The sequence below is a fragment of the Pongo abelii genome, chromosome 5, assembly GCF_028885655.2.
Source record: "Pongo abelii isolate AG06213 chromosome 5, NHGRI_mPonAbe1-v2.0_pri, whole genome shotgun sequence".
NCBI lineage: Eukaryota > Metazoa > Chordata > Mammalia > Primates > Hominidae > Pongo > Pongo abelii.
Window position 1 is genome coordinate 88066857 of NC_071990.2, and position 24607 is coordinate 88091463.

The 24607-nt window shown below is 39.7% G+C and overlaps 1 protein-coding gene across 1 annotated transcript; it reads left to right on the forward strand.

Moving 5' to 3' along the window:
- Positions 1-228: 228 nt before the first annotated feature.
- C5H6orf163 (chromosome 5 C6orf163 homolog) lies at positions 229-24607 on the forward strand. The gene is made up of 6 exons (XM_002817121.4): positions 229-2521; positions 2991-3161; positions 6735-6829; positions 8314-8421; positions 14418-14620; positions 24105-24607. Exons 2-6 carry the CDS (start codon positions 3014-3016, stop codon positions 24538-24540), a joined length of 990 nt encoding a protein of 329 aa, XP_002817167.3. The 5' UTR covers positions 229-2521; positions 2991-3013; the 3' UTR covers positions 24541-24607.

Here is a 24607-nt window from a genome sequence, read left to right on the forward strand (position 1 = left end):
GTAACTAGAGTCAGTCAAGCACAAAGCTGTGAAAAGCAGTGTCAGGAAAGAATCATACTGGATTTTAGGAATAAGTACCTGACTATGATACTTTTTACAGAGTAGCTACAAGTTGTAAGACAGTCTTTGTGTGTGCTGAGTGTCAACAGCTGCCTGGCTATGGTTGATGTTTTCATCCTTTCTCTGTTGAATGAGGGTATAACCATCAAAAATAAAATACCTTTCAAATAGTCTGAAGATTCTGAACATTGAACTTCACGTGATCCAATCCTGTCAGTTTATGGTTAAGACAATAGGCTGAGAATGGCTAAGAGATTTACCAAAGATCATGGAGATTCTCAGTCAGGACTAGAACCTGTATCTTCTTGCTCTAAAGTCTAGGGATCTTTTCACCATACTATACCACCTTCTGTGTGTAAATGTGCACATAATAATAAAGCAGCCACATTAGCCCTTAAAAATAAGAAGTTTAGATCTTAAGTAGAGAAACACTCCTGTACTTTAAAACAGAATTATGTAAAGGACTGTTAACTGCCAGCTCCCTCAAAAGACCATCAGAACAACCTGATGATCAAACAAAACTAAGCTTGTTAAATCTGCTGCACTAAGGGGAAATACCACTTTTACAAAGTTAGCTGTATTTAAGAATGGAATGGTCAGGGGAAGATGTTAAAGTGTTTTGAAGTCTGAGTTCAAGTGATTAAAGAAGGGTCTTTCAATGCAGAAATCTGGTTGAGAATGGGCAAGGTACCTGACATAACAGATTAGATCTTGAAGCAAGCCTTGATTAGTAAACTATTGTTCAATAAATGTTAAGTGAACTTTTTGCCCAGGGGAGTAATCTAATCTTCTGATGGAAGAGTTGTTTGCCTAGATCAGCAAGCTGTCCAATTGATAAATTGGTTTTCAAGGATTTCCTAAGGCAAACACTGAAAGTATTTATTGGTTTTACAGCCTTATCTTCCATAGGAGGCCCAACTCTTCCAATTTGCCAGACACTAAGGAAGTTCAGGACTTTCAGTTTTAAAACAGCGACAGTCCCAGGCAAATCAAGGCCAGTTAGTTATCCTTCCATCTGGGCAAGAATTTCTAGTAACAGATAGGAAAGTCATTGGCACAAGTAGCCTCAGTTCTCAATCCAGATAATTAACTGTGTGGATGCAGTAATCCCCATTCTTCATACTAATTCATCTGTTTGTTTTTAATTCCTCTCCAAGTCCCAGTTAACCCTTTTCTTGAAGTCAAATCTGGCACAATTTGATAGTTAAGGTCATCAGCCAGTTATCAGGCCGTATGTGTTAACATAAATTATAGAGTAACTTGTGTTACAGGGCCCTATGGGAGTCCTATTGTTGAAATTAATTTCACTGATGGCATTCACTTATTATAAAATAGTTCTGCCAAGTAGATGCAGCATATGACATTGTCAGGCAATTTTTTAAAATTCAGTTACTTGGTGTAATCAGTTGCACAGATTTTTGTGATAGGCGGAATTTCTGTGGCTGTTTATCTAAAATTATAGGAACAAATTAGTTAACCATGTGATTTTGAAAACCAGGCTTAGTAATTTTGAATGCTGACTTAATGAAAGTAATTTCTTCTTCAAGATACCATGATATTTCCCAGTTCTATTACCATGGCACCAAAACATCATGTTTATTAAAAACCTAAAAGAAATTAAGCTACCTCCATTGCTGGCCTTAAAAGAAATTAATTCTTTAAAAACCATTTAAAACAAAGTGTGGTAGGCTGGCTGATGCTCTCCTTTCCTGCAAAAATGTTCAGATCCTAATCTCTGGAACCTGTAAATATGTTACTTTATGTGGCAAAAGGGACTTTACAGATATGTGTAAGTTTAGGATTCTGAGATGGGGAGATTATCCTGGATTATCTAGATGGGGCTGGTATAATCACCAAGGTCCTTAAAGCACGGCAGAAGATCAGAGGAAGAGACAATGTCACTATGGAAGCACTGGGGGAAAAGGCTATATGATGCGAGGCCATGACCCCAAGGAATATGGATGACCTTTAGAAGCTGGAAAAGGCAAGCAAACACATTCTCCTCTGAAGCCTCCAGAGGGAACCAGCCCTTCTAACAACTTGATTTTAGCCCCTAAGACTCATTTTAGACTTCTGATCTCCAGAAATGCAAGAGGATAAATTTGTGTTACATTTAAGCTATGAAGTTTGTGTAGTTTGTCACAGTGGTTGCTATGGTTTGAATATTTGTCCTCTGCAAAACTCATGTTGAACTTTAATCCCCAATGTGGTAGTATTGAGAAGTGGGGCCTTTAAGGGGTGAGTGAATTCATTCATGGGTTAAGGGATTGATGGATTATCATGGGAGGAGAACTGGTGGTTTTATAAGAAGAGGAGGAGAGGCCTGAGCTAGCATGTGAGCTCAGCCCCTGGCCATGTCATACCCTATACCACCTCAGGAATCTTCAGCGAGTTCCCACCATCAAAAAGATTGTTACCTGGTGCAACTCCTCCACCTTGGACTTCTCAGCCTCCATAAACTGTAAGAAATAATTTCATTTTCTTTATAAGCTATCCAGTTTCAGGTGTTCTATTATAAGGAACAGAAAACAGAATAAGACAGCAGCGATAGGAAACTAATATAGAAAGTATCAGGAAAATGAATGCCTGTATCATGCTCCCTTTTGTCATTATTTGAAGTTGCTTTTATGAGCAAAGCTTGTCTTACCTAGCAACAGTTGCTAAGTAAGTTAACAACTTAATGCTAGAGTCTGGGAAGGAGCAACTGCTTAAATCTTCCCAAACCTGGTGCCCATACCTTCTATGGCAGGGGCTTTTAGCACCATTCTTTAATGTTAGACACATAACCACTACCTAATCATGTGAACCATTTAATCCTTACCAGCCTCTAGCATTATCCTAAAACCCTGAACCTCTTCCAGCTTTCTTAAACTTTCAGCTTTTCTTGAAACGACTTTTTCTGATTCTAAGATTATTTTAACTGTAAATAGGAGAAGACATCTGAAATTTAACTATGATCAGAAATTCAGATTACAAAAACTTTGTTTGCTGTGCTGTTTGTAATAAAATAATTCCACCAGCCCCTTTTGGAAAAACCTTCAAACGGATCCATGAATACAAGCCACTTAAGACACGATTTTACACTCACAAAGACATACTAGGTAAGTGACTTTATTGTTTTCCTTTGTTCTAACGCTTCATAGCCTTATGTGTCATTCTTTCTGTTACATAGACTTTTATCAGCTTTTTTCTCTTCAGAGTTGCTTGTCCCTACAGGGATATTTGAGGAGAATATGGGTTGGAATACAGCTTCTGCACTTACAGTTGTATGTATTGGGCAGGGTATTTAGCTTCTCCATCTGTTTCCTTATGTGGAAATAAATATACTAATACCTATCTTACAGGTTGTTATGAGACTTTAATGAAGTATTTGTATCTATTATAAATCCTGGCACATAATAGTAAATGTGAGTTCATTTTGCCCTTGGCCATACTTGAGTACCTTTCAGTATGTGTAGGAGAGGAAATATTATCTCTAAATAATACCCTAATTGGATGGGCACAGTGGCTCACACCTGTAATCCCAGCACTTTGGGTGGCCGAGGTGGGCAGATCACTTGAGGCCAAGAGTTCAAGACCAGCCTGGCCAACATGGCGAAACCCCGTCTCTACTAAAAAAATTTAGGCAGGCATGGTGGCACGCGCCTGTAATCCCAGCTACTCGGGAGGCTGAGGTAAGAAAATTGCTTGAACCCAGGAGGTGGAGGTTGCAGTGAGCTGAGATCGCGCTACTGCACTCTAGCCTGGGTGACAGAGTGAGACTCTGCCTCAAATAAAAAAAAAAAAGAAAAAAAATTTTAAGTACCCTAATAAATGGGTAAAAGAAACTATATAACCTTTAAATAGTAGCTGGTGGCATAAAAGTAGATACATATAGATGACATGAGGACATTTACTGTACATAGATATGTATATATAATAAGCAAATCAAATTGTACTATAGGTTTCCATCTCTCTTTTATCCCCATAAGAGTTTTCAATCTGACCTTGAGTCTTGTAGGTATATTCCTAAGAACTCTCAAAATACTTCTCTGATCCTCTCTTCCTTTAAAATGGTAAACTAAGGGTGATTTCATTTCACTCCTGATATTTGAAAATATAAGAAGCTGGAGAGCAGAGGTGTTTGGAAAAAAAAAACTAAAATGTGGGGGGAGATCAAATTGGAATCATATTCTAAAAACATCAATTCCAAAATTGTTTTTTAGCATTTAGTAAATGCTTAGTATGAATGATTCATTATAATCTCTAAAGTGACTTTTCATACCCAGGACAGTGTATCTGCATTCTTAGATATACCTTAATGATTGATTCCTTGTGCCTTATGGAATATCTAACCCAAACCTTAAGTGGATAAGTTAAATCTATTGTTAGAAATTAATCTTTTCTATTCAGTGACCTTTATTTGTCTTTGAACTGTTTTAAGTTAAAAAAAAAAAAGAAAGTCGAAATTCTCTGTTCTCTATAAGCATGTTGAAATGTCCATAGAAGAGCTAGTGAGTATTTCATAGGACAATAGTTCTCAATCCTGGCAGTGCACTATATACAACTTTGAAAAACAATATTATACAGATATCCAAACACAGACTCATTGGATTTAATACTAATCTAACACAGAGCCACTAAATTAGGACCTCTATGGTCAGAACTAAGCATGTGTATTTTTTCCTTCACGTTTAAATAACCTTTTTTATTTCAAGATAGTTTAAGACTCACAAGTTGCAAAATAGATCAGAGTTCCCCTGTACCGTTCATCCAGCTTCCATTGATATCTTACGTAATCCTGGCACTTTGTCAAAGCCGGAACACTGGCATTGAAACAATACTATTAACTCAGGTACAGACCTTATGTACACTTTTTTCCCCCTGGCATATAGTTTCATGAAATTTATCATGTGTGTATATTAATGTAACCATCACCACAATCACAACATGGAGCTGTTCCATCACCACAAAGGAACTCCCTCGTGTTACCCCTTAGCTGTCACTCTCTTCTCCCCAAACTTGAACCCCTGACAACCACTAATCTGTTCTCTATCACTATAATTTTATCACTGAGAATGCTATCTAAAGAATCATAGATTATGTAACCTGTTGAGATTGGGTTTCTTCGCTCAGCACAATGCCCTTGAGATTCATCCAAGTTGTTTATCAATAGTTTGTTCCTTTTACAGTACGTGCATTTTTTAAAAAAGCTTTGCAGGGATCTTGTTGTACAATCAGGGTTGAGAACAACTAATAAAACCAATGGGATTTAAACATAAAAGAGGATAGTGGTAGCCTACACTTGTATCACATTTTTATGAAGTTCAATACATTGATGGTCCATGCTTAGTCACATTTTGTCCTAGAAAATCTTTTCTAATTATTTCTACACAATGTTGGGCTTTTGCAGTATGTGTCCATCTCTACCGTAATATATGATGCCCTGTGTTTTTAAGATTCACTGATGAACTAGTAGGAGACTCTGTGCCACCAAACATATACTTTTAATTGCTAGTGACAGAAACATAACTCAGAATAGACTGCATAAAATAGAATTTCTTGACTCTTTTAACAGAGAAACCCAAGGGAAATCTGGCATCAAGGCTTTCAATCTGTCCATGCTTACCCTTTTAGTGAGTTGGCTTAATGGTTTACTGCTGCAGCTAGACTTACTCCAGCAGCTGGGAAAGGAGGAATATGGATCCAGATAGCTCTAAGAATCTATTACCTTCAGCTTAGAAATCCCAGAGGAAGGCCAGACATGGTGGCTTAGGCCTGTAATCCTAGCACTGTAGGAGGCCGAAGTGGGCAGATCACTTGAGGTCAGGAGTTCGAGACCAGCCTGACCAACAGGGTGAAAGCCCCTTTCTACTAAAAATATAAAAATTAGTCAGGCATGGTGGTAATCCCAGCTACTCAGGAGGCTGAGGCAGGAGAATCACTTGAAACAGGAGGCGGAGGTTGCAGTGAGCCGAAATGGCGACACTGCACTGCAGCCTGGGCTACAAAGCAAGACTCCCTCTCTAAAAAAAAAAAAAAAAAGAAATCCTAGTGGAAAAGGACCTGGCTATCTGATACTGCGTGGTCCTCTAACCTCTCTAGACTTTTATTACCTTGTCTGGGTAGAGAGGATATTATTATGGGAATGTTATTATTTGGAAATCAAATTAGATCATTGGCGGAAAAATAGTAAACTTCTACCCCGTAGCTCACTCCATACTGAAGCAGTTAAACCCACAAAGAACCACACGCTAAAGAAAGGCATGTAATGTGTTGAAGGCATTCCACTTCCCTTCTCCTGATGCTAGCCCTAGCACCCAAATAGGAACAGGGAGAGAGAGAGCTGTATAATGTGCTAAGACCTCTTGAATATTCACTCATCATTCTACTTTGGGTGTACAAAATGTGTCCCTTTCTTCAGGGCATTTATTTCACCTCCCCAGTTGTCTGCTGTGTGGACTGGGTGTGATGAGGAGAATGACCAACTCTATCCAGGCCTGACAGTGCTGTGAATTCCCTCCTAATCAGAGAAAATCTTACTCTTTCAATGGGTATCTTTGAAATATATATACTGGCATCTCCTAAAAGGACATGTCTCCTAAATAGCCCTCATAAATAACTAGATAATGGTGGAAAGGAAAGCCAGGAAGCAGTCGGTGGAGGTTTATGACCATTGCTCTTCAAATACACAGATATTGGGGCAAATATTCTGAAAAAAGAAGAGCAGTTTCAAGAAGATATACTCAGAGAACACATTGCGAAAGCAGAAGCTGAAGTATGGGCTCAGGTAAAAGAAGTTAAACGTCAACCTAAGTCCATCTTTACAGTTCTTTCACATTTTGGATTTGTCTGAAACAATTGCATAGTGTAGTAGTCAGAACTGACTGAATCCTGGCTAGCTGTGGGACATTGGGCAAGTTCTACAACCTCCGTAGTCTTGGTTTCTTCATTGTAAAAAAGTAATAATAGTACCCATTCTGTGGGATAGTTGGGAGGGGTTCAGTGAAATAATATGCCTGGCACACAGTAGGTGCTTAGTAAGAAGCCAGCATCATCAGGAGCTTCCTTCCTTCTCAGCTGCCCTCTCTGTATGGAGGACTCCTGCTCCCTTTATTTTCATTTGATTGAAACCAAAACTAAAAAGAAAAAAAAATGTCTAAGAAGACTCCTTGTTGATAGTTGTTTCTTATGGCCTAACATTTAATATATAGACCATCCATTTGTGGAGCATATAACACTCCTGTTTCCTCAAATGCTTCATTATGGCCTACTCCCCTTTTCCTCCCCTCTCTCCCAAATCCTTGATACCTTGTCCATATGACTGCTGAGCACTGTAAGGGCAATTTGAATATCGGGGCTCACAGTGGAATCCAAGGCATCAAACTGAAGCAAATCCTGTCCTGTAGCCCCACTTCTTCCAGTCATAGAATGACATCAATAACTTCCTAAAGAGAATTACAGCTCCTTGAGAGCAGAACAAACCACAATGCTTAGAAAAATGTTTCTCAGTTTCTTTATAAAATAGACATTATAGCAAATAGTATTAGCATTGCTCAGTATTAATGCCAGCAAAAGCTTGCTATGAAAATATTTTGAGCATACATAATGCTCCAGTTCTTTATGAATACTCCAGTTCTGTATACCCCAGATTTTGATTTATCTCAAAATCTTTGTAGTCATCTATTTTTATTAGTGGTAAAATTCAAACTGTGAACCATCAATTATACATCCTAATACAGGGTGATGCTTTTGTAAATAGTCTACAATTTGAATGTAAGTTGGTCTAGTGTTCTGTGTATCCTTTTCAAATAGAGTTAAAGTTCTTTCTGAAGACCGAATGCGGGGGACCTGGATGGTACTCTGCCTCTTTACTCAGCTCCTAATAGCTTTGTGCATCTTTTCACTTCACTGTGTTTTCCAAATTTTCCACAATGCACATATGTTACTTTGAGAGTCAATCAAGCAAGAAATAAAGTGCCAAAGAGAAAAGGCAACCCAGCAGCCTCTATACAGTAAAGCTGCCTTGCCTTTAGCGATTCCAGAAACAGCAAGGCTAGCTCTGGATTGGGATGCGTTAGAGCATCTCTGGCTAAGGCAGACAGTTTGCTATGGGAGGTTTGAGATAGGAATGGCGCAAGAAATTAGGGACTCCATGGTTGTTGCTAATTTTCAGTAAACTTGAAAACCTGATTTACCAACATCCTAAATAAGCCAAGTTTCCCTGTGCTTATTCTGATACATTAATAGATAAATGGATTCTTTCTTTCAAAGGCTAATGAACGTCAAAAACAAGCAGTGGAGAAAGCACTTGAAGAAGCAAATCACAGACACAAAATTGAAATTCAGATTTTGAAAGAGGAACATCAAAAAGATTTACAGGTTTTTATAGTGGCTTATTTGTTGTCTTTTAAAACTAATTACATTAGTAAAAAGAAAAAAAAGTTGGCAAGGGAATGAGAAAAAAATAATAAGAAAATCTAGATTGGTGTTTCATGGCCATTAGCTGGGATCCCCTGGGAGGTTCTCAGAAGAGATGCTGAGCTCTCTAGAGCAGTGATGAATAAGTGAAGAAGAACCCCATAGCTTACTTCCCAAGGGAAGCTTTGCCTGACCAACCTTGCCTTGCCACCCACACACTGTCCATGACACCCTGATCTTTTTCACAGCAGTCTTCACCATTGTAATGAAATAAATGATTGTGTGGTTAGTTGTTGAATGTCTGACTCCCCCACATGACTGCAGCTTTCAGCAGGGGTGTCTGTCTCATCACTGGACTAGCCCTGGTGCCCAGCACAATTCCCTGACTTAGTAGGTGCTCAAATAGTTGAACAAGTGAAGCAGGCTGTTCTCCTCCTTCTCTGATTGCATCCTTTTTTCTAAATTTTGCATTTACTGTACTGCCAAGAGGGACATCTGAGCTGTCCCTCAAGAATTTAATGCAGGGCCAGATGTCACAGATGAGGGTTACTAACCTGTAGCCTGTTCAAGTACATGACTCTAGGTCACTTACAAACTTTCAGGTGGAGACCCTAGGATTCACTGTTAGTTCAGTACCTCGATTACAAAATCTGCTCAAAGGAAAATGTTACAGAACTATTTTCACATTTTGGTCAAGGGAGGGACAGAACAGGATAAGGTACAGGTATGACAATACATGGGCAGAAGCTGGAGGAAAGTGACAGAGGTCCGGCCCCAGGTTTGGCCTAACTTAGGAACACTAATGAGCAGTTCAGGGACTGCTGGCCAATTTATTCGTTGTTGCAACAATGAGCACCTACCATATATTAGATCTGTACCAGGTGAGATAAAATCAACTGCCTTTACCCAGAGAGGACTTGCTGGCAGGAAGGGGAGCTCCTCCCCATGGGTCCTGAAGGCTAGCAGGATGCTCCCTGCTTCGCTCCAGTGGCCTACCTCAGCCGGGGTTGGTATGGTGTCTGAGGGGTTGGCTGTGGTGGCCCACTGCCCATTCCCCATTTCAGTTCAAAATGTGAAGAGCATTTATAGCATGTCTTAGGCAGGCCTGCTCTTCAGCTGCTATGTACAAGTATGGCCATACTGGCAATTAAAGTATTAAAATACTTCTCTATCAGTTGATAAATAGTCACCCGCTAAGCCCTCTATCACCTTGGTCACCCTGGTTGCTTCCCCAGCAGACTCCTGGACCTCTCCCAATCCAGCAATTTAAAAGGATAACTCATGGCTTGGCAAGGGGCTCTAGTTCCCTGCTATAATGCTGCAGCCAGAGGCCATTCAGATAGGTGGGCCCTACTGTGCTGGTTGATACACATTTTGAATGTTCCTGGCATTAGGTTGTAAAGACATAAGGAAGATGTGATGCCTGTTTCAAGGTTCACATGCTAGTCTTTCTTTAAATAATGTTATTGTACCCCACGCAGCCTTTGAGTGGAGTTGATGCACTTAGTGCTTCAGTAGAAAGAAACCCTATTTAAAGGTAAATAGTTAAAGGGGGATCGACCTTCCTGAAATATTTGTCCGGGGGTTGGGAATTTACATTTATACCACCATTTCAGATATTTTTTATTTATGAGGGAATGATTTGTCTAAGAGTAGTGTGTGGGGTTATTTCAACCTGTTATATCTGTAGGATACCAAGACACAGACATCAGTACTACTTCTCAGGGCTTGTCTGTGAACCACCTGCATCAGAATCTATTCACTTGGGGGCCTGACATACAGATTCCTGGGCCTCTTTCTGACCTACAGACTCCATCAGCATCCCAAGTGATTTTCACACATATTAAAGTTTGAGATTACCAATATATAGCAGAAAACCAAGTTCCTCTAGAACCAAATATTAAATTCTGATGTGTCGAGACCACCAGGTATTGCTCTTACATGATGTTAACAGTTTGGTGTGTCTCAAATGCATGCTGTTAGATAAAATTTCTAGATCTTATTTGATGGATAGGTAATCTTTTGAAAAGGTGTTTATATTATTGAAAGACAATAATATCAAAAAGTAAATGAGAAGATGAAAGCTTAAGGAAAAATAAATGAAAAACTAGAGTAGAAAATATAATAAGGTCATAGGTAAATTTAAAACTTAAAAATGTATATATGCCACGATGTCCTGTGCAATTATCACTGATTGGGCCTTGAGCTTTCTGGCAGCCAATGCAAAGAGGGAAATGTTGTGACTCACCATGCCCGTAAGGTACAGGCAAATTAGGCACTTGAGAGGCTCAGATATTCCTAGTTATGAAACCTCAGAGCACTATCTCCTGAGGGGGACATTATGTAAAAATGCCTGTCAAACATCTGTACAGTTAACATGATGGAGTCCATGAATCTGTTTCTTACAATATCTCAAAATGTGGGGTGACTCTCTCAAGATGCATTTCAGTAAAAGCAATTTATTTCAATGTAAGGTCTCCTTACATTGAATAAGAACACTGACAAACAGCAGGTTACTTAATTATTTTTGGAGCTTTAAATATGTATTCCACATGCTATGTGAGGCAGTAAATGAATTTTGGTTTTATTAAATCATTACATAAAAGAGGGACTGAGTTCAATTATCTGAATTCCTAGTTAGTAATTAGGAATCAGATAATTTCTAATTATCTGAATACCTACTTCACAGCCCAGCCAAAATAAAGGGCTGGAATGTCATTTTTAAATTCTATGATTCAGCAATTTATTGTATGTTTAAAAATGACTGAAAGAGTATAATTGGATTGTTGGTAACACAAAGGATAAATTCTTGAGGTGAGGGATGTTCCATTTACCCTTGTGTGATTATTACACGTTGTATGCCTATATCAAAATACCTCATGCAACACAAAAATTGAAAATTAAAAAAAAACAAACACAATCACTTTGCGCCAAAAAAATTCAGGCATACAACAGTCTTACACCACCCTATTGACACTGGCTTTTTTTCCTTCTTCAACAGATGTTTGCAAGAGTTCCATTAAATACATTTCATTCTGAAAAAAAATATTGATTCATATAGGAATATATTATGGTAGTACTTCACCTGTCTTAAACTCAACCACCACCCAGCAGTCTGAATTACTGAGAATGTACTTGAAAACCCAGAAGTAAGTTAAAATATCCCCCTAAGGAGTTAAATAAAGGCCTCTGACTACAAGAGAATAACTCAGCCTTATTACACACAGTAGAACCTCTTCACCCCCACTCAGATGTCATTATGCTTATTTGGCAGCCTAAACCCAACAGACTTAGATGCTTGATTTTTATTTTGTTTTCTTTTCTTTTGAAATGGAGTCTCTCTGTAGCCCAGGCAGGAGTGCAGTGGTGTGATCTTGGCTCATTGCAACCTCTGCCTCCTGAGTTCAAGTGATTCTCCTGCCTCAGCCTCCCAAGTAGCTGGGATGACAAGTGTGCACCACCACACCCAGCTAATTTTGTATTTTTAATAGAGACAGGGTTTTGCCATGTTGGCCTGGCAGCCAGGCTGGTCTCGAACTCCTGGCCTCAAATGATCTGCCCTCCTCAACCTCCCAAAGTGCTGGGATTATAGGCATGAGCCACCACACCCAGCAGGGTTGCTTGATTTTTCAAATTGGAAATAGATTAAATATTGGAAAGTAAAAATAACAAAAAGGGGCTCACTGATAGCAGCTACAGCAGCATCCTCAGCTTGATGGCAAGTAATTTTCTTGTTCTTTGAAGAAAAGAAAAAATTTGATTTGATACCTACAAAGAGCAAAGATTAAATTTCAAAAAGCAAAGTGATCTGGGGTCATTTATGACAGATACAAGTGGCTGTATGAACTTCAACAATTATTAAATGCCACATGAAGTTTTTGGCCCAGTACAATCATTCATCTTTGTCTACCAAGCCTGGATCATTAAGAAAGTGTTAGATTGTTTCATAATGTTCTTTTTATGGTGTTAAAGACATTTAGAAACATTTCCATTCAAAATATTCTTTTGTCAAAAAAATTTTAGTGATTTAAGAGACAAAGCCTTCTGCAGTGTAGGAAACTCAGCTAGCATTTCTAAATGGCCAATGTTTTCCTAAAAAGATTTTCTAAATACATGAACTGAGGCCACTTTGGAGAGATTCTTAAAGTTGATTTCTGGTGTCTGTTTCATTTTTTAACTTTCCACCATTGAAGTAGCCAAAGTGAGAAGTTGAGAACTTTTTCTCTTGAAAAAGCTGAAAGGTTTGTCTTAACAAATATTTTAATTGTTGAAATAATCTTCTAAGAAGCTGAAGCAATTTCAGTTTCCCTTACAATTTAGAGTTCTCTTGACTTTCTCTCAGCTTCAGCTGAGGATTCTCTCTGGACACTGTAAACAGAGCTGGCTCTCTCAGGGGCTCCCATAGAAATGGTGCTAAAGGGAGTAGAGCAGTCTTCAGCCAGGAGAACTCTTACTGGTTTTATTCCTTTCTATTCTGGGTAAGATTTCATTTAAAGAAGGGATTCTGCAGCTATTGAAAAAGAAAGAAAACCCACTGTACTATATCTTAAAAGACTGTACAATTGATGAATCTCTTGAAAGACTCCAGCATCACAGCCAGGAATGAAGTGAGAAACTGGCAGTCAGCAATCCTGGCTTCTATCCCTAGTTCTTCCATTGATGTGCTATGTGAAATAACTTAATTTCTCTATGTTCTTTTGATGTCTTCCCAAATAGAGATAAACATTTACCTTTGCGCCAGGCACGGTGGCTCATGCCTGTAATTCCAGCACTTTGGGAGGTCAAGGTGGGCAGATCACTTGAGCCCAGAAATTCAAGACAAGCCTGGGCAACATGGTGAAACCCTATTTCGACAAAAAATAAAAAAATTAGCCAGGCATGGTGGCAAGTGTCTATCATCTCAGCTACATGGGGGGCTGAGGTGGGAGGATTGCCTGAACCTGGGAGGTTGAGGCTGAAATGAGCCATGATTGTGCCATTGCACCCCAGCCTGGGCAACAGAATGAGAACCTGTCTCAAAAAAAAAATAATTACCTTTAAGTGAAAGTTTTAAAATACCTGGACAGAATGAATTGCTCCTCCTCTTTATAATGTTATATTTCTACATATTGTTATATTTCTGTAACATGTACTGCACAATTAGGTTGTTGGCCTCCTTCACTAGACAGTGAATCCCCTGAGGACTAAGATCCCCACCTTCTTGTGTATGTAGCTTCTGGGCCTCGGAGTGCCAGGCACACTGTGGAGTTAGTAGGCATTTCCAAAATGGTGACAGGGTTTTCCTTGAGCACAATTTGTGGCTCTGTTTTCCACAGGTCTTGGTTTGACCAGTGGTTCCTCTCCTTATTTGGTAGAAGGCCCTCCTCAGGTCCTCCTTCCTGGAACAATGGAGCACTTATTCCTCTCTCTTCCCTGAAGGAGAAAGGGCCCCACAACACTAATAAGCTGGAATGCTGAAAAATGGTGGGGACAGGTGAGCAGATTGCTGTGACTGTCATATCATGCAATTGTTTTCTGCCTGAACCTCAGGTTCCCTCCTACCCGGGAGACACTCAGGAGGCATAATAATTATTTCTGCCATTTTCCAGGACTGGCTTACTAAAGCAGAATTGCATTATGTAATTATGTATAATGATAATATGATACTAGAATATTTAGACAATCAAGAAAAAAGACCTTTAACCCTACCCCTCTAACCCAACTATTTTCTTTTTTCCATATTCCCTTTCAGTATTATCTACATAGATATTTATGCTACATCGTTTGTACATTTTTGATTCACCTAACATCATATAAATAAAAGTTTTCCATATCATACGCACTCTTCTTTTAAATCATCAGTGTTAACAGGTACACTTGCCAGCAGATAGATAAAACTATAGTTTAAATAGCCTCTTAATGTGCAGTTTTAAACATCAAATCTGTAATAGCTAAACCTAGTTTTGCCATTGCTTCAGGAAGTGACAGCTAAAACTAAGACAGAGATGTATCAGAACATGGATGACGAAATGAAGAGAGAGCACTTGGCTGCAGAACAGCGCATGGTCCACAGAATCCAAAGGATTATGATGGAATGCCACAGAGAGAAGGTCGAAGCTGTGGAGAAAGCCAGGGCTGAAGAAAGACGCATCGCCCAAGAAGCAATCCGGGCCCAGAAAAGGTATTCCAGAGAACTCATTTGCAAATTAGTATCCTTTATCAAAATCAACCTGGAGAAACAGATAAGGTTACAGTACATAGGTAGATATTGCCCAGTTTTTGTGTTTTTACATTTTTATTATGGAAAACACCAAACATAGGGAACAATTTATATTGTAGAGTATGTGTGTGGCTTAAAGAAAAATAATAACATAAATATTCAAAAACCTACCACCCAGCTTAAGGGATTGAAAATTGCTGTTTTCTAAAGCTCTCGTGTGTTCTTCCTCAATCATATCTTCTTCCTGTCCCTGCTTGAAAGATAGCTACTCTCTAAATATGGTATTTTTCATTCTGTATCACCAGTTTTAAGAAGCCAAGGACAGGAATCAAGAAACAGTTTCCCATAAACACATCATTAAAATCAATCTTCACGTTCTCTAGCCTAGATCATAGACTATTGTGTTTGTGTTACTTTTTGGTCTTTTTCTTATTATGCAAGTAATATATGTTGCAAAAGAAGTTGACATTATGGAAATATATAGAGGAAAAATTGCAAGTCCTGATGCATTGCTTCCCCTACACCCTCCCTGCCTCCCAGAGACAGTTATTTTAAACAATACAGTTTATATCCTTCCATGCCCTTTTGATGTGTTTACAGCCATATGTATGTGCATAATCACAGATCAGATCATACATATATATATTTTAAGAAAATCAAGGTAACTATTTACATATATGTAATGATTCTTAGCTGGAACAGGACAGCAGTTAGGAGCTCAGGGATTGTCAGGTGCAAGAGAAAAACCATAATTTCCAGATTTTTTTACCAGGTCATTTACCTGCCCACGATCACTGATTTGTAGCAGCAGAGCTGAGACTGAGACCTCCCTATTTGGCCTCCTAGTCTGTGAGTGGTCCCTTTTGCTTTGCTGCTTGAGTTAACAAACAGATCCATTTCTATATAATTAATGGGTAAAATCTTTTTCATTAGAACTCTTTAGAACAGGGACACAGGTAAGATCCTGGAGGAGGTACAGATAAATGAGAATGAGAGCTGCAGCTGTGACAGTTTAACTGGTACCTCTCTTCCTGCATAGACTGCAGGTCATTGTGGAGGTAGAAGAGGAAGATGAGAGGGGATACCAGGAGGGGGTTGGGGAATGAGTCGTGGCCCAATGCACTGGAAGGTGGATCCTCTTTTCTTTTCTCTCCTGGCGGCCATCTGCAGGAGCTCTGTCTCACCTGTGGGAGCCTCTGCGTCCCCTCCTCACACACACTTGCGGTCTCCTCCCTCTCTTGCTAGATTGTTTTTGCTCCCCCTCCAGCCCTTTCCTCTGTGAGGTTTGATGGGAGGTTTTCAATGTCTGCCTTTTATTGAATCCGTAGACTAGGATTAAGGAACTGCCATGTGTACTGTTAAAATATATCCAGCTAGAATGCCCATTTTGTTTATTGATGTTTCCCAAGTGCCTGGAAGAAAGTCTGGCACATGGTAGGCATTCTTGAAATATTTATTGAACAAATGGTTTAAATTTCTTCCAATTAGTCGAAGCCATTCTTCAGCACACCAGATCTTATTTCTAGAAAATACTAGATTCCTCTGTTCTTTAGAGAATTTGCAGAAACTAATATATGGAGAGAAACCACTGTTGAGAATTCTATGCAGATCTTTTATTTTACTATAAACTTTCATCAAGACTTAAGGATTCAGAACCCTTATATATCATGAGAAATTTGTTAACTATACAGAAAATCTTTTTGTGGATTGAGGTGATTAGATTCTAAACAGATTGCCCAGGAGACACTGGACTGTTTCTCTTAAAGTTTTAAAAGAAAAGTCCAGGGGCAGTGGCTCACGCCTGTAATCCCAGCATTTTGGGAGGCCAAGGCAGGCAGATCACGAGGTCAGGAGATCTAGACCATCCTGGCTAACAAGGTGAAACCCCGTCTCTACTAAAAATACAAAAAATTAGCCGGGCGTGGTGGTGGGCGCCTGCAGTCCCAGCTACTTGGGAGACTGAGGCAGAAGAATGGCATGAACCTGGGAGGCGGAGCTTGCAGTGAGCCGAGATCACACCACTGCACTCCAGCCTGGACGATGGAGCGAGACTTCGTCTCAAAAAAAAAAAAAAATCTCTGTTTGTAAAGGTTCTAATTGTTTTCTAGCCCAAGGCAAGGCATAAATGAAGTGACCACTCAGGATGTTTTGTGGTCATGGCTGTAATTCCTACTGACAGCTTCCCTTATTCAATTCCCAGCACGTGCAAGGCCTTTTGTATACTCCTTCTTGCATCTGCATATCCCTTCCTAGGAGATTGTATCATCCTACATATCTTCAGGCAAAGACCCTGGAGGGTTAAGGCCTTAAAGGGAAACTAAGCAAACTGCCAAAGGTCACAGAGGAAAGAGGTGACAGGGCCGGATTTGAACCCTGGCCTTTATGATGCCAAAGCTTATGACCTTCCATTATGCTACCTGCTTTACAGGTAGAGAAGCTATGTGAGTTTTCTAGAGGGTTTGTTCACTTCACCAGAGCTCATCAAGTACCTTCTGTGGATGTGGCACAAATTAAGGGCCCTTCCTCAACATTGTGTAAAATCACTAGAGCATGGCTGCCCCCAACAAGCAAGGCTGGATGGACTGGTACAAATAGCACATAGGTGCTGGAAGAGTTCAAAGTCCTGGAAAGATCAAGCAGTATGGGTGGGGTATGTAGTGAGGTAGGTTTTTTGGCGGAAGTTAGTCATGGGTTGGGCCTTAGAGAGAAGGTAGGAGGTCCCACTTGTGAGAGAGGCAAAAGAATGAGCAAAGCCATGGAAGGAGAAAGTGTGATGTATAATGAGGCAGAGCCAAGGGGAGGTTCAAGAGTGTTAATAACCCGGGGATAGAAATGCACTGCTGAATGCTGGCATCTGGAGATGTCCCTCACTTGCCTAACTTCTGAAATGCCTGCAGTCTCCTGCCAGACCAGAGAGCCAGGGGTTCCCCATGTCCCAGGTAGAAAATCAGAACATAGGTTACTGTTTTCAAAGGGAATGCTTCCAGTTTTTGTCCATTCAGTATGATATTGGCTGTGGGTTTGTCATAGATAGCTCTTATGATTTTGAGATACGTCCCATCAATACCTAATTTATTGAGAGTTTTTAGCATGAAGGGTTGTTGAATTTTGTCAAAGGCCTTTTCTGCATCTATTGAGATAATCATGTGGTTTTTGTCTTTGGTTCTGTTTATATGCTGGATTACATTTATTGATTTGCGTATATTGAACCAGCCTTGCATCCCAGGGATGAAGCCCACTTGATCATGGTGGATAAGCTTTTTGATGTGCTGCTGGATTCGGTTTGCCAGTATTTTATTGAGGATTTTTGCATCAATGTTCATCAAGGATATTGGTCTAAAATTCTCTTTTTTGGTTGTGTCTCTGCCCGGCTTTGGTATCAGGATGATGCTGGCCTCATAAAATGAGTTAGGGAAGATTCCCTCTTTTTCTGTTGATTGGAATAGTTTCAGAAGGAATGGTACGAGTTCCTCCTTGTACCTCTGGTGGAATTCGGCTGTGAATCCATCTGGTCCTGGACTCTTTTTGGTTGGTAAGCTATTGATTATTGCCACAATTTCAGCTCCTGAAAAACTGGAAGCATTCCCTTTGAAAACTGGCACAAGACAGGGATGCCCTCTCTCACCACTCCTATTCAACATAGTGTTGGAAGTTCTGGCCAGGGCAATTAGGCAGGAGAAGGAAATAATGGGTATTCAATTAGGAAAAGAGGAAGTCAAATTGTCCCTGTTTGCAGACGAGATGATGGTATATCTAGAAAACCCCATTGTCTCAGCCCAAAATCTCCTTAAGCTGATAAGCAGCTTCAGCAAAGTCTCAGGATACAAAATCAATGTACAAAAATCACAAGCATTCTTATATACCAACAACAGACAAACAGAGAGCCAAATCATGAGTGAACTCCCATTCACAATTGCTTCAAAGAGAATAAAATACCTAGGAATCCAACTTACAAGGGACGTGAAGGACCTCTTCAAGGAGAACTACAAACCACTGCTCAAGGAAATAAAAGAGGACACAAACAAATGGAAGAACATTCCATGCTCATGGGTAGGAAGAATCAATACCGTGAAAATGGCCATACTGCCCAAGGTAATTTACAGATTCAATGCCATCCCCATCAAGCTACCAATGACTTTCTTCACAGAATTGGAAAAAACTACTTTAAAGTTCATATGGAACCAAAAAAGAGCCCGCATCGCCAAGTCAATCCTAAGCCAAAAGAACAAAGCTGGAGGCATCACACTACCTGACTTCAAAGTATACTACAAGGCTACAGTAACCAAAACAGCATGGTACTGGTACCAAAACAGAGATATAGAACAATGGAACAGAACAGAGCCCTCAGAAATAACGCCACATATCTACAACTATCTGATCTTTGATAAACCTGAGAAAAACAAGCAATGGGGAAAGGATTCCCTATTTAATAAATGGTGCTGGGAAAACTGGCTAGCCATATGTAGAAAGCTGAAACTGGATCCCTTCCTTACACCTTATACAAAAATCAATTCAAGATGGATTAAAGACTTAAACGTTAGACCTAAAACCATAAAAACCCTAGAAGAAAACCTAGGCATTACCATTCAGGACATAGGCATGGGCAAGGACTTCATGTCTAAAACACCAAAAGCAATGGCAACAAAAGCCAAAATTGACAAATGGGATCTCATTAAACTCAGGAGCTTCTGCACAGCAAAAGAAACTACCATCAGAGTGAACAGGCAACCTACAAAATGGGAGAAAATTTTCTCAACCTACTCATCTGACAAAGGGCTAATATCCAGAATCTACAATGAACTCGAACAAATTTACAAGAAAAAAACCCCATCAAAAAGTGGACGAAGGATATGAACAGACATTTCTCAAAAGAAGACATTTATGCAGCCAACAGACACATGAAAAAATGCTCACCATCACTGGCCATCAGAGAAATGCAAATCAAAACCACAATGTGATACCATCTCACACCAGTTAGAATGGCACTCATTAAAAAATCAGGAAAGAACAGGTGCTGGAGAGGATGTGGAGAAATAGGAACACTTTTATACTGTTGGTGGGACTGTAAACTAGTTCAACCCTTGTGGAAGTCAGTGTGGCGATTCCTCAGGGATCTAGAACTAGAAATACCATTCGACCCAGCCATCCCATTACTGGGTATATACCCAAAGGACTGTAAATCATGCTGCTATAAAGACACATGCACACGTATGTTTATTGCGGCACTATTCACAATAGCAAAGACTTGGAACCAACCCAAATGTCCAACAATGATAGAGTGGATTAAGAAAATGTGGCACATATACACCATGGAATACTATGCAGCCATAAAAAAGGATGAGTTCATGTCCTTTGTAGGGACATGGATGAAATTGGAAATCATCATTCTCAGTAAACTATTTCAAGAACAAAAAACCAAACACCACATATTCTCACTCATAGGTGGGAAGTGAACAATGAAAACACATGGACACAGGAAGGGGAACAGCACACTCTGGGGACTGTTGTGGGGTGGGGGGAGGGGGGAGGGATAGCATTGGGAGATATACCTAAAGTATAATAATAATAAATAAAAAAAAAAAGAACATAGGTTACTGGTAAACACAGTGGTTGTACCTGATTGAAACAGTGCTAACAGTCCTATAGTTCTAATGAAAAGTAGATTAATAGCTTATTTACAGACTAACCAGGCAAAGGATCAATTGCTAGTATGGATTTTCCATGGTTTATTTTTTCCCTATCAGTTAAGATTGAGTTGTTAGATATCAGATTATGTTTTTATTTAGTAACTTGTTTTCATTCTCCAAGAGTCTGTTTTATAAAATATCAGACTGAATCCTATAAATTTGGACACACACTGCAACTATTTTGAAAACAGTTACTTTTCTGGCCATTGCCACCCTGAAATACAGTGTGTATTTCAAAATTACAAGTGTACAGCCTCATAAAGATAGAGATGCCAGAAGAACCTCACTGCTCACAGAAAGCATAGACATTCACTTCACATCAGAATGGGCATTGGGGGTTATGGAGCTGGACGTGCCATTCCTTCTGCTAGATGCCAGCCAGTCATTGGTGAGCCTCCTTGATGTTGCTGTTGAGGTGGTTGGTCCAAATGCTGAACACCTCTACTTGTCATGTTCTTCCTAATGTGGATCCAAAAACTCTGGGCCTCACCTTAACCCTTGGCTTCTGGCCCTGCTCCTCCTCTGTGCGTGGTGATCCTTCAAATGTTTGAGGAGAGAGATTGTGTCCAAGATTTAATTTGAAGAAGGGAAGGAAAAACCAAAAAGTACTAATACCTAGTTCTTTCACGGTTCTTTCTCATATGATAAGCTTTCTAGGCCCTCTTTCGGTAAAAAAAAATACAGGTAGACTAATTTATGTACATTGAAAAACATTTTACACATATCCCAAGAATTGGCTATTTTCCTATGGCAAATATTTCGCTTATGTTAAGAATCCTTTTTAAGCATGAATTTTTTTTTTTTTTTTTTTTTTTTTTTTTTTTGAGAGAGTCTTGCTTTGTTGCCTAGGCTGGAGTGCAATGATGCGATTTCAGCTCACTGCAACCTCCGCCTTCCAGGTTCAAGCAATTTTCATGCCTCAGCCTCCCAAGTGGCTGGGATTGCAGGTACTCACTACCATGCCTAGCTAATTTTTGTATTTTTAGTAGAGATGGGGCTTCTGCATGTTGGAGAATGGAACCTCCATTCTCCTGTGACCCAGGTTGAAAATCAGCAAGTTGGTTTTGATTCCTCTTTTTCCCACATCCCCTGTATCCTTGCAGTCACAGATTCTGGCAGCTGTGACTTTTTAATATTTCCTAGGCTTAACCCATTATCTCCCTCTTCCCAACCCTCTCTTTTGTCATTAGTTCAGACCCTCATCATTGCACCTCAAGAAGATTATGAAATGATACAATAGGTTTCTCTAGCTCACCCCACTAAGATTCAGTTCACCCACTGTTACCTGAATAACAAGTCTAAAATGTTATTTTCACTGTGCTACCCTCCTGACAAAAAATTTATAGTGCCCACTCATGAGCTTGAAGCAGGTAATGATTAAGGGCAGGAACTCCCCAGCGTGCTCAGTTGTGTGACATTGAACAACAACTCACTCTTCTCTAAGCCTCCATTTCTCACCTGTTACAAGGGAATAGTCACAGATTATAAATAAAAATAGGTCAGGCACGGTGGCTCACACCTGTAATCCCAGCACTTTGGGAGACCGAGGCAGGTGGATCACTTAAGGTTAGGAGTTCAAGACCAGCCTGGCCAACATAGTGAAACCCTGCCTCTACTAAAAATACAAAAATTAGCCATGTGTGGTGGTGCACACTTGTCATCCCAGATACTTGGGAGGCTGAGGTAGAAGGATCACTTGAACGTGGGAGGTGGAGGTTGCAGTGAGCCAAGATGGTACCACTGCTCTCCAGCCTGGACAACAGAGCAAGATTCATCTGTAAATAAGTAAATAAAGTATCAGCTTCAATGGGTTATTGTGAAAATTAAATGAGATATCGTGCATGTAAAATGCTTACCACAGTTCCTGCAATACAGTAAGTACTCAATAATCATTACCCCTGTTATTAATATTGGAAATAGCTTAGTTGGTGGGAAAAGGAAGAAGAGAAATAGTATAGTGGCTACAGAGGCTAAAGAAAGATGTGATTTACTTCAAGACTAGGGAAGTCTGTCAGGTTTGAAAGTCAAGTGGAAAGACTCAGAGAAGATGAGAGAATTGCATCTTGGAGGATGGAATTTAGGAGATAGGGCCAGTGGTAAATCTTGGAAAGGCTGTATTAGACTGGGAGGCAGAGGGGGAGGATTTTTATTAACAACCATACATTTGAGATCTTAAAACCTCAAATCTTTGAGGTTCTGCTCAAACTATGTTAACTGCAGAAATCCACTGGAAGTGTATCACAGTGGCTAAGAGCTTTTGCCCTGGTCTCAGACTGCCTGAGTTGTGTTGCAGATTTTGCCTCTTTTACTTATTAAGCAAACTTAGTCCAATTACTTAACCTCCGTGAGCTCAATGTCTCTTCATAAAAAGAGCATAGTAATGGAACCACACTACAGAATTGTTTTTGAGGATTCATTGAATTAATGTATGCGCAGAATGCTCATTAACCTGCTTGGACATGGTAAGAGGTCAACATGGTTGGCTGCTATGAATTTTATATAATTCCCTACATTATAGCCAGAAGTGTATTAATCATTTAGCAGTGCTTCTGAATATGTGGTCCAGAGACCCTTCAAGGTCTCTGAGACTCTTTAAAGAGGCAGTCCATGAGATTAAAACTATTTTCTTAATAACACTAAGACTTTATTTGCGTTTTCCACTGTTAGTCTCCTATGAATATAAAATGGTGTTCTCCAGGGATTTTGTGATGTGTGATATCACAATAAATTGAAACAGTATGAAAATTCAGCTTTTTACTACTAAGCCAGAGATTAAAGAGTTGTGCAAAAAAAAAAATTAGGCTGGGTGCAGTGGCTCATACCTGTAATCCCAGCACTTTGGGAGGCCAAGGCGGGTGGATCACTTGAGGTCAGGAGTTTGAGATCAGCCTGGCCAACATGGTAAAATCCCATCTCTACTAAAAAATACAAAAATTAGCTGGGTGTAGTGGTGCACACCTGTAATCCCAGCTACTCTGGAGGCTGAGACATGTGAATCACTTGAACCTGGGAGCTGGAGGTTGCAGTAAGCCAGGGTCAGGCCATTGCACTCTAGCCTGGGTGATGGCAAGACACTGTCTCAAAAAAAAAGTTAAATTATACCATTCTTCTCATGAAATATTTCATTGTTTTGGAAAATGTTTTTCATAAGAGATTTTTACTATTTTTAAAATGTCTCCCTTTTAGTTTATATAACTGTTAATGTCAATGCCTATAACTCGTATAAACAAAAGCTCTTTGGCTTCCTCAATAATTTTGAGACTGTAAAGAGCTCCCGAGACCAAAAAGCTTGAGGTGACTGTCATAGAGTATTGCTCAGATAAAATCAAGATTAAAGCTAAATCTATCCTCTGAGTATAAAGTTTTTTCATCTCTGGCTAAAGGTCAGCAGCTGGATTAATATAAAGAAATACTTTCTCTACAGAGTTTGGAACTCTGACCCTATCTCCTCATTTTTAAGCACAATGCATGTATATTTTCCTGAAAAAGGTGGTCTCAGGTTCCTAAAGTTGCCATTAGATGTTAGACTAGTGGCCTCACCTTAGCCCACAGCAGGGAAGTACATAGGAAGCCTCCCTGCTCTGAAAATGTGTTTTGTTTGATAACAGCTAATGCAACCCAAAAGCTCATCCTTATCAGCCTGTCTCAGGCTGGTGGCTTATCTCAACAATTGCTCATTTATCTGTGTTTAAAGATGAAATTATTTTGTTTTTAGTAGCCAATCCATCTAACTTATAAATCCATATTATCTTTTGTAGCAAAGCCGTGGAGGAAATTGTGAATACTGGTGTCACAGTTATTAAGGATGAGAAGACCAGTGTGGCCCGACTGATGAGGGAAAAAGAACATGAAATGAACATCCTCTATGGCATAGCTCAGAGGCAGAGGCAAGAAGAGGTACAGGAAGTGCTTCAAGAAGCAGAGAAAACACATCAGGCCACTCTTGGCAATATGATGGATAAACTGGCTAACACCCAGGGGGAGCTGCTGTCTATAGCAAAACAACTGGGAATCATGACAAATTGGAAAGATTTCCTAGAGGAGGAATTACAGGAAACCAGGATGGCATTTCAAAAATACATCAATTATACCTTCCCTAAGCTTTCACCAGGACATGCAGATTTTATTCTGCCAGAAAGAAAGAAAACACCTTCTAATCTTGTTATTAAGGAGAATGAAACAACTCTTGATTAGAAGTGTTCAGTTGAAATTTCACTACAAAAGACATCATTCCAGACTAAATAAATTTACTCAAAAACCA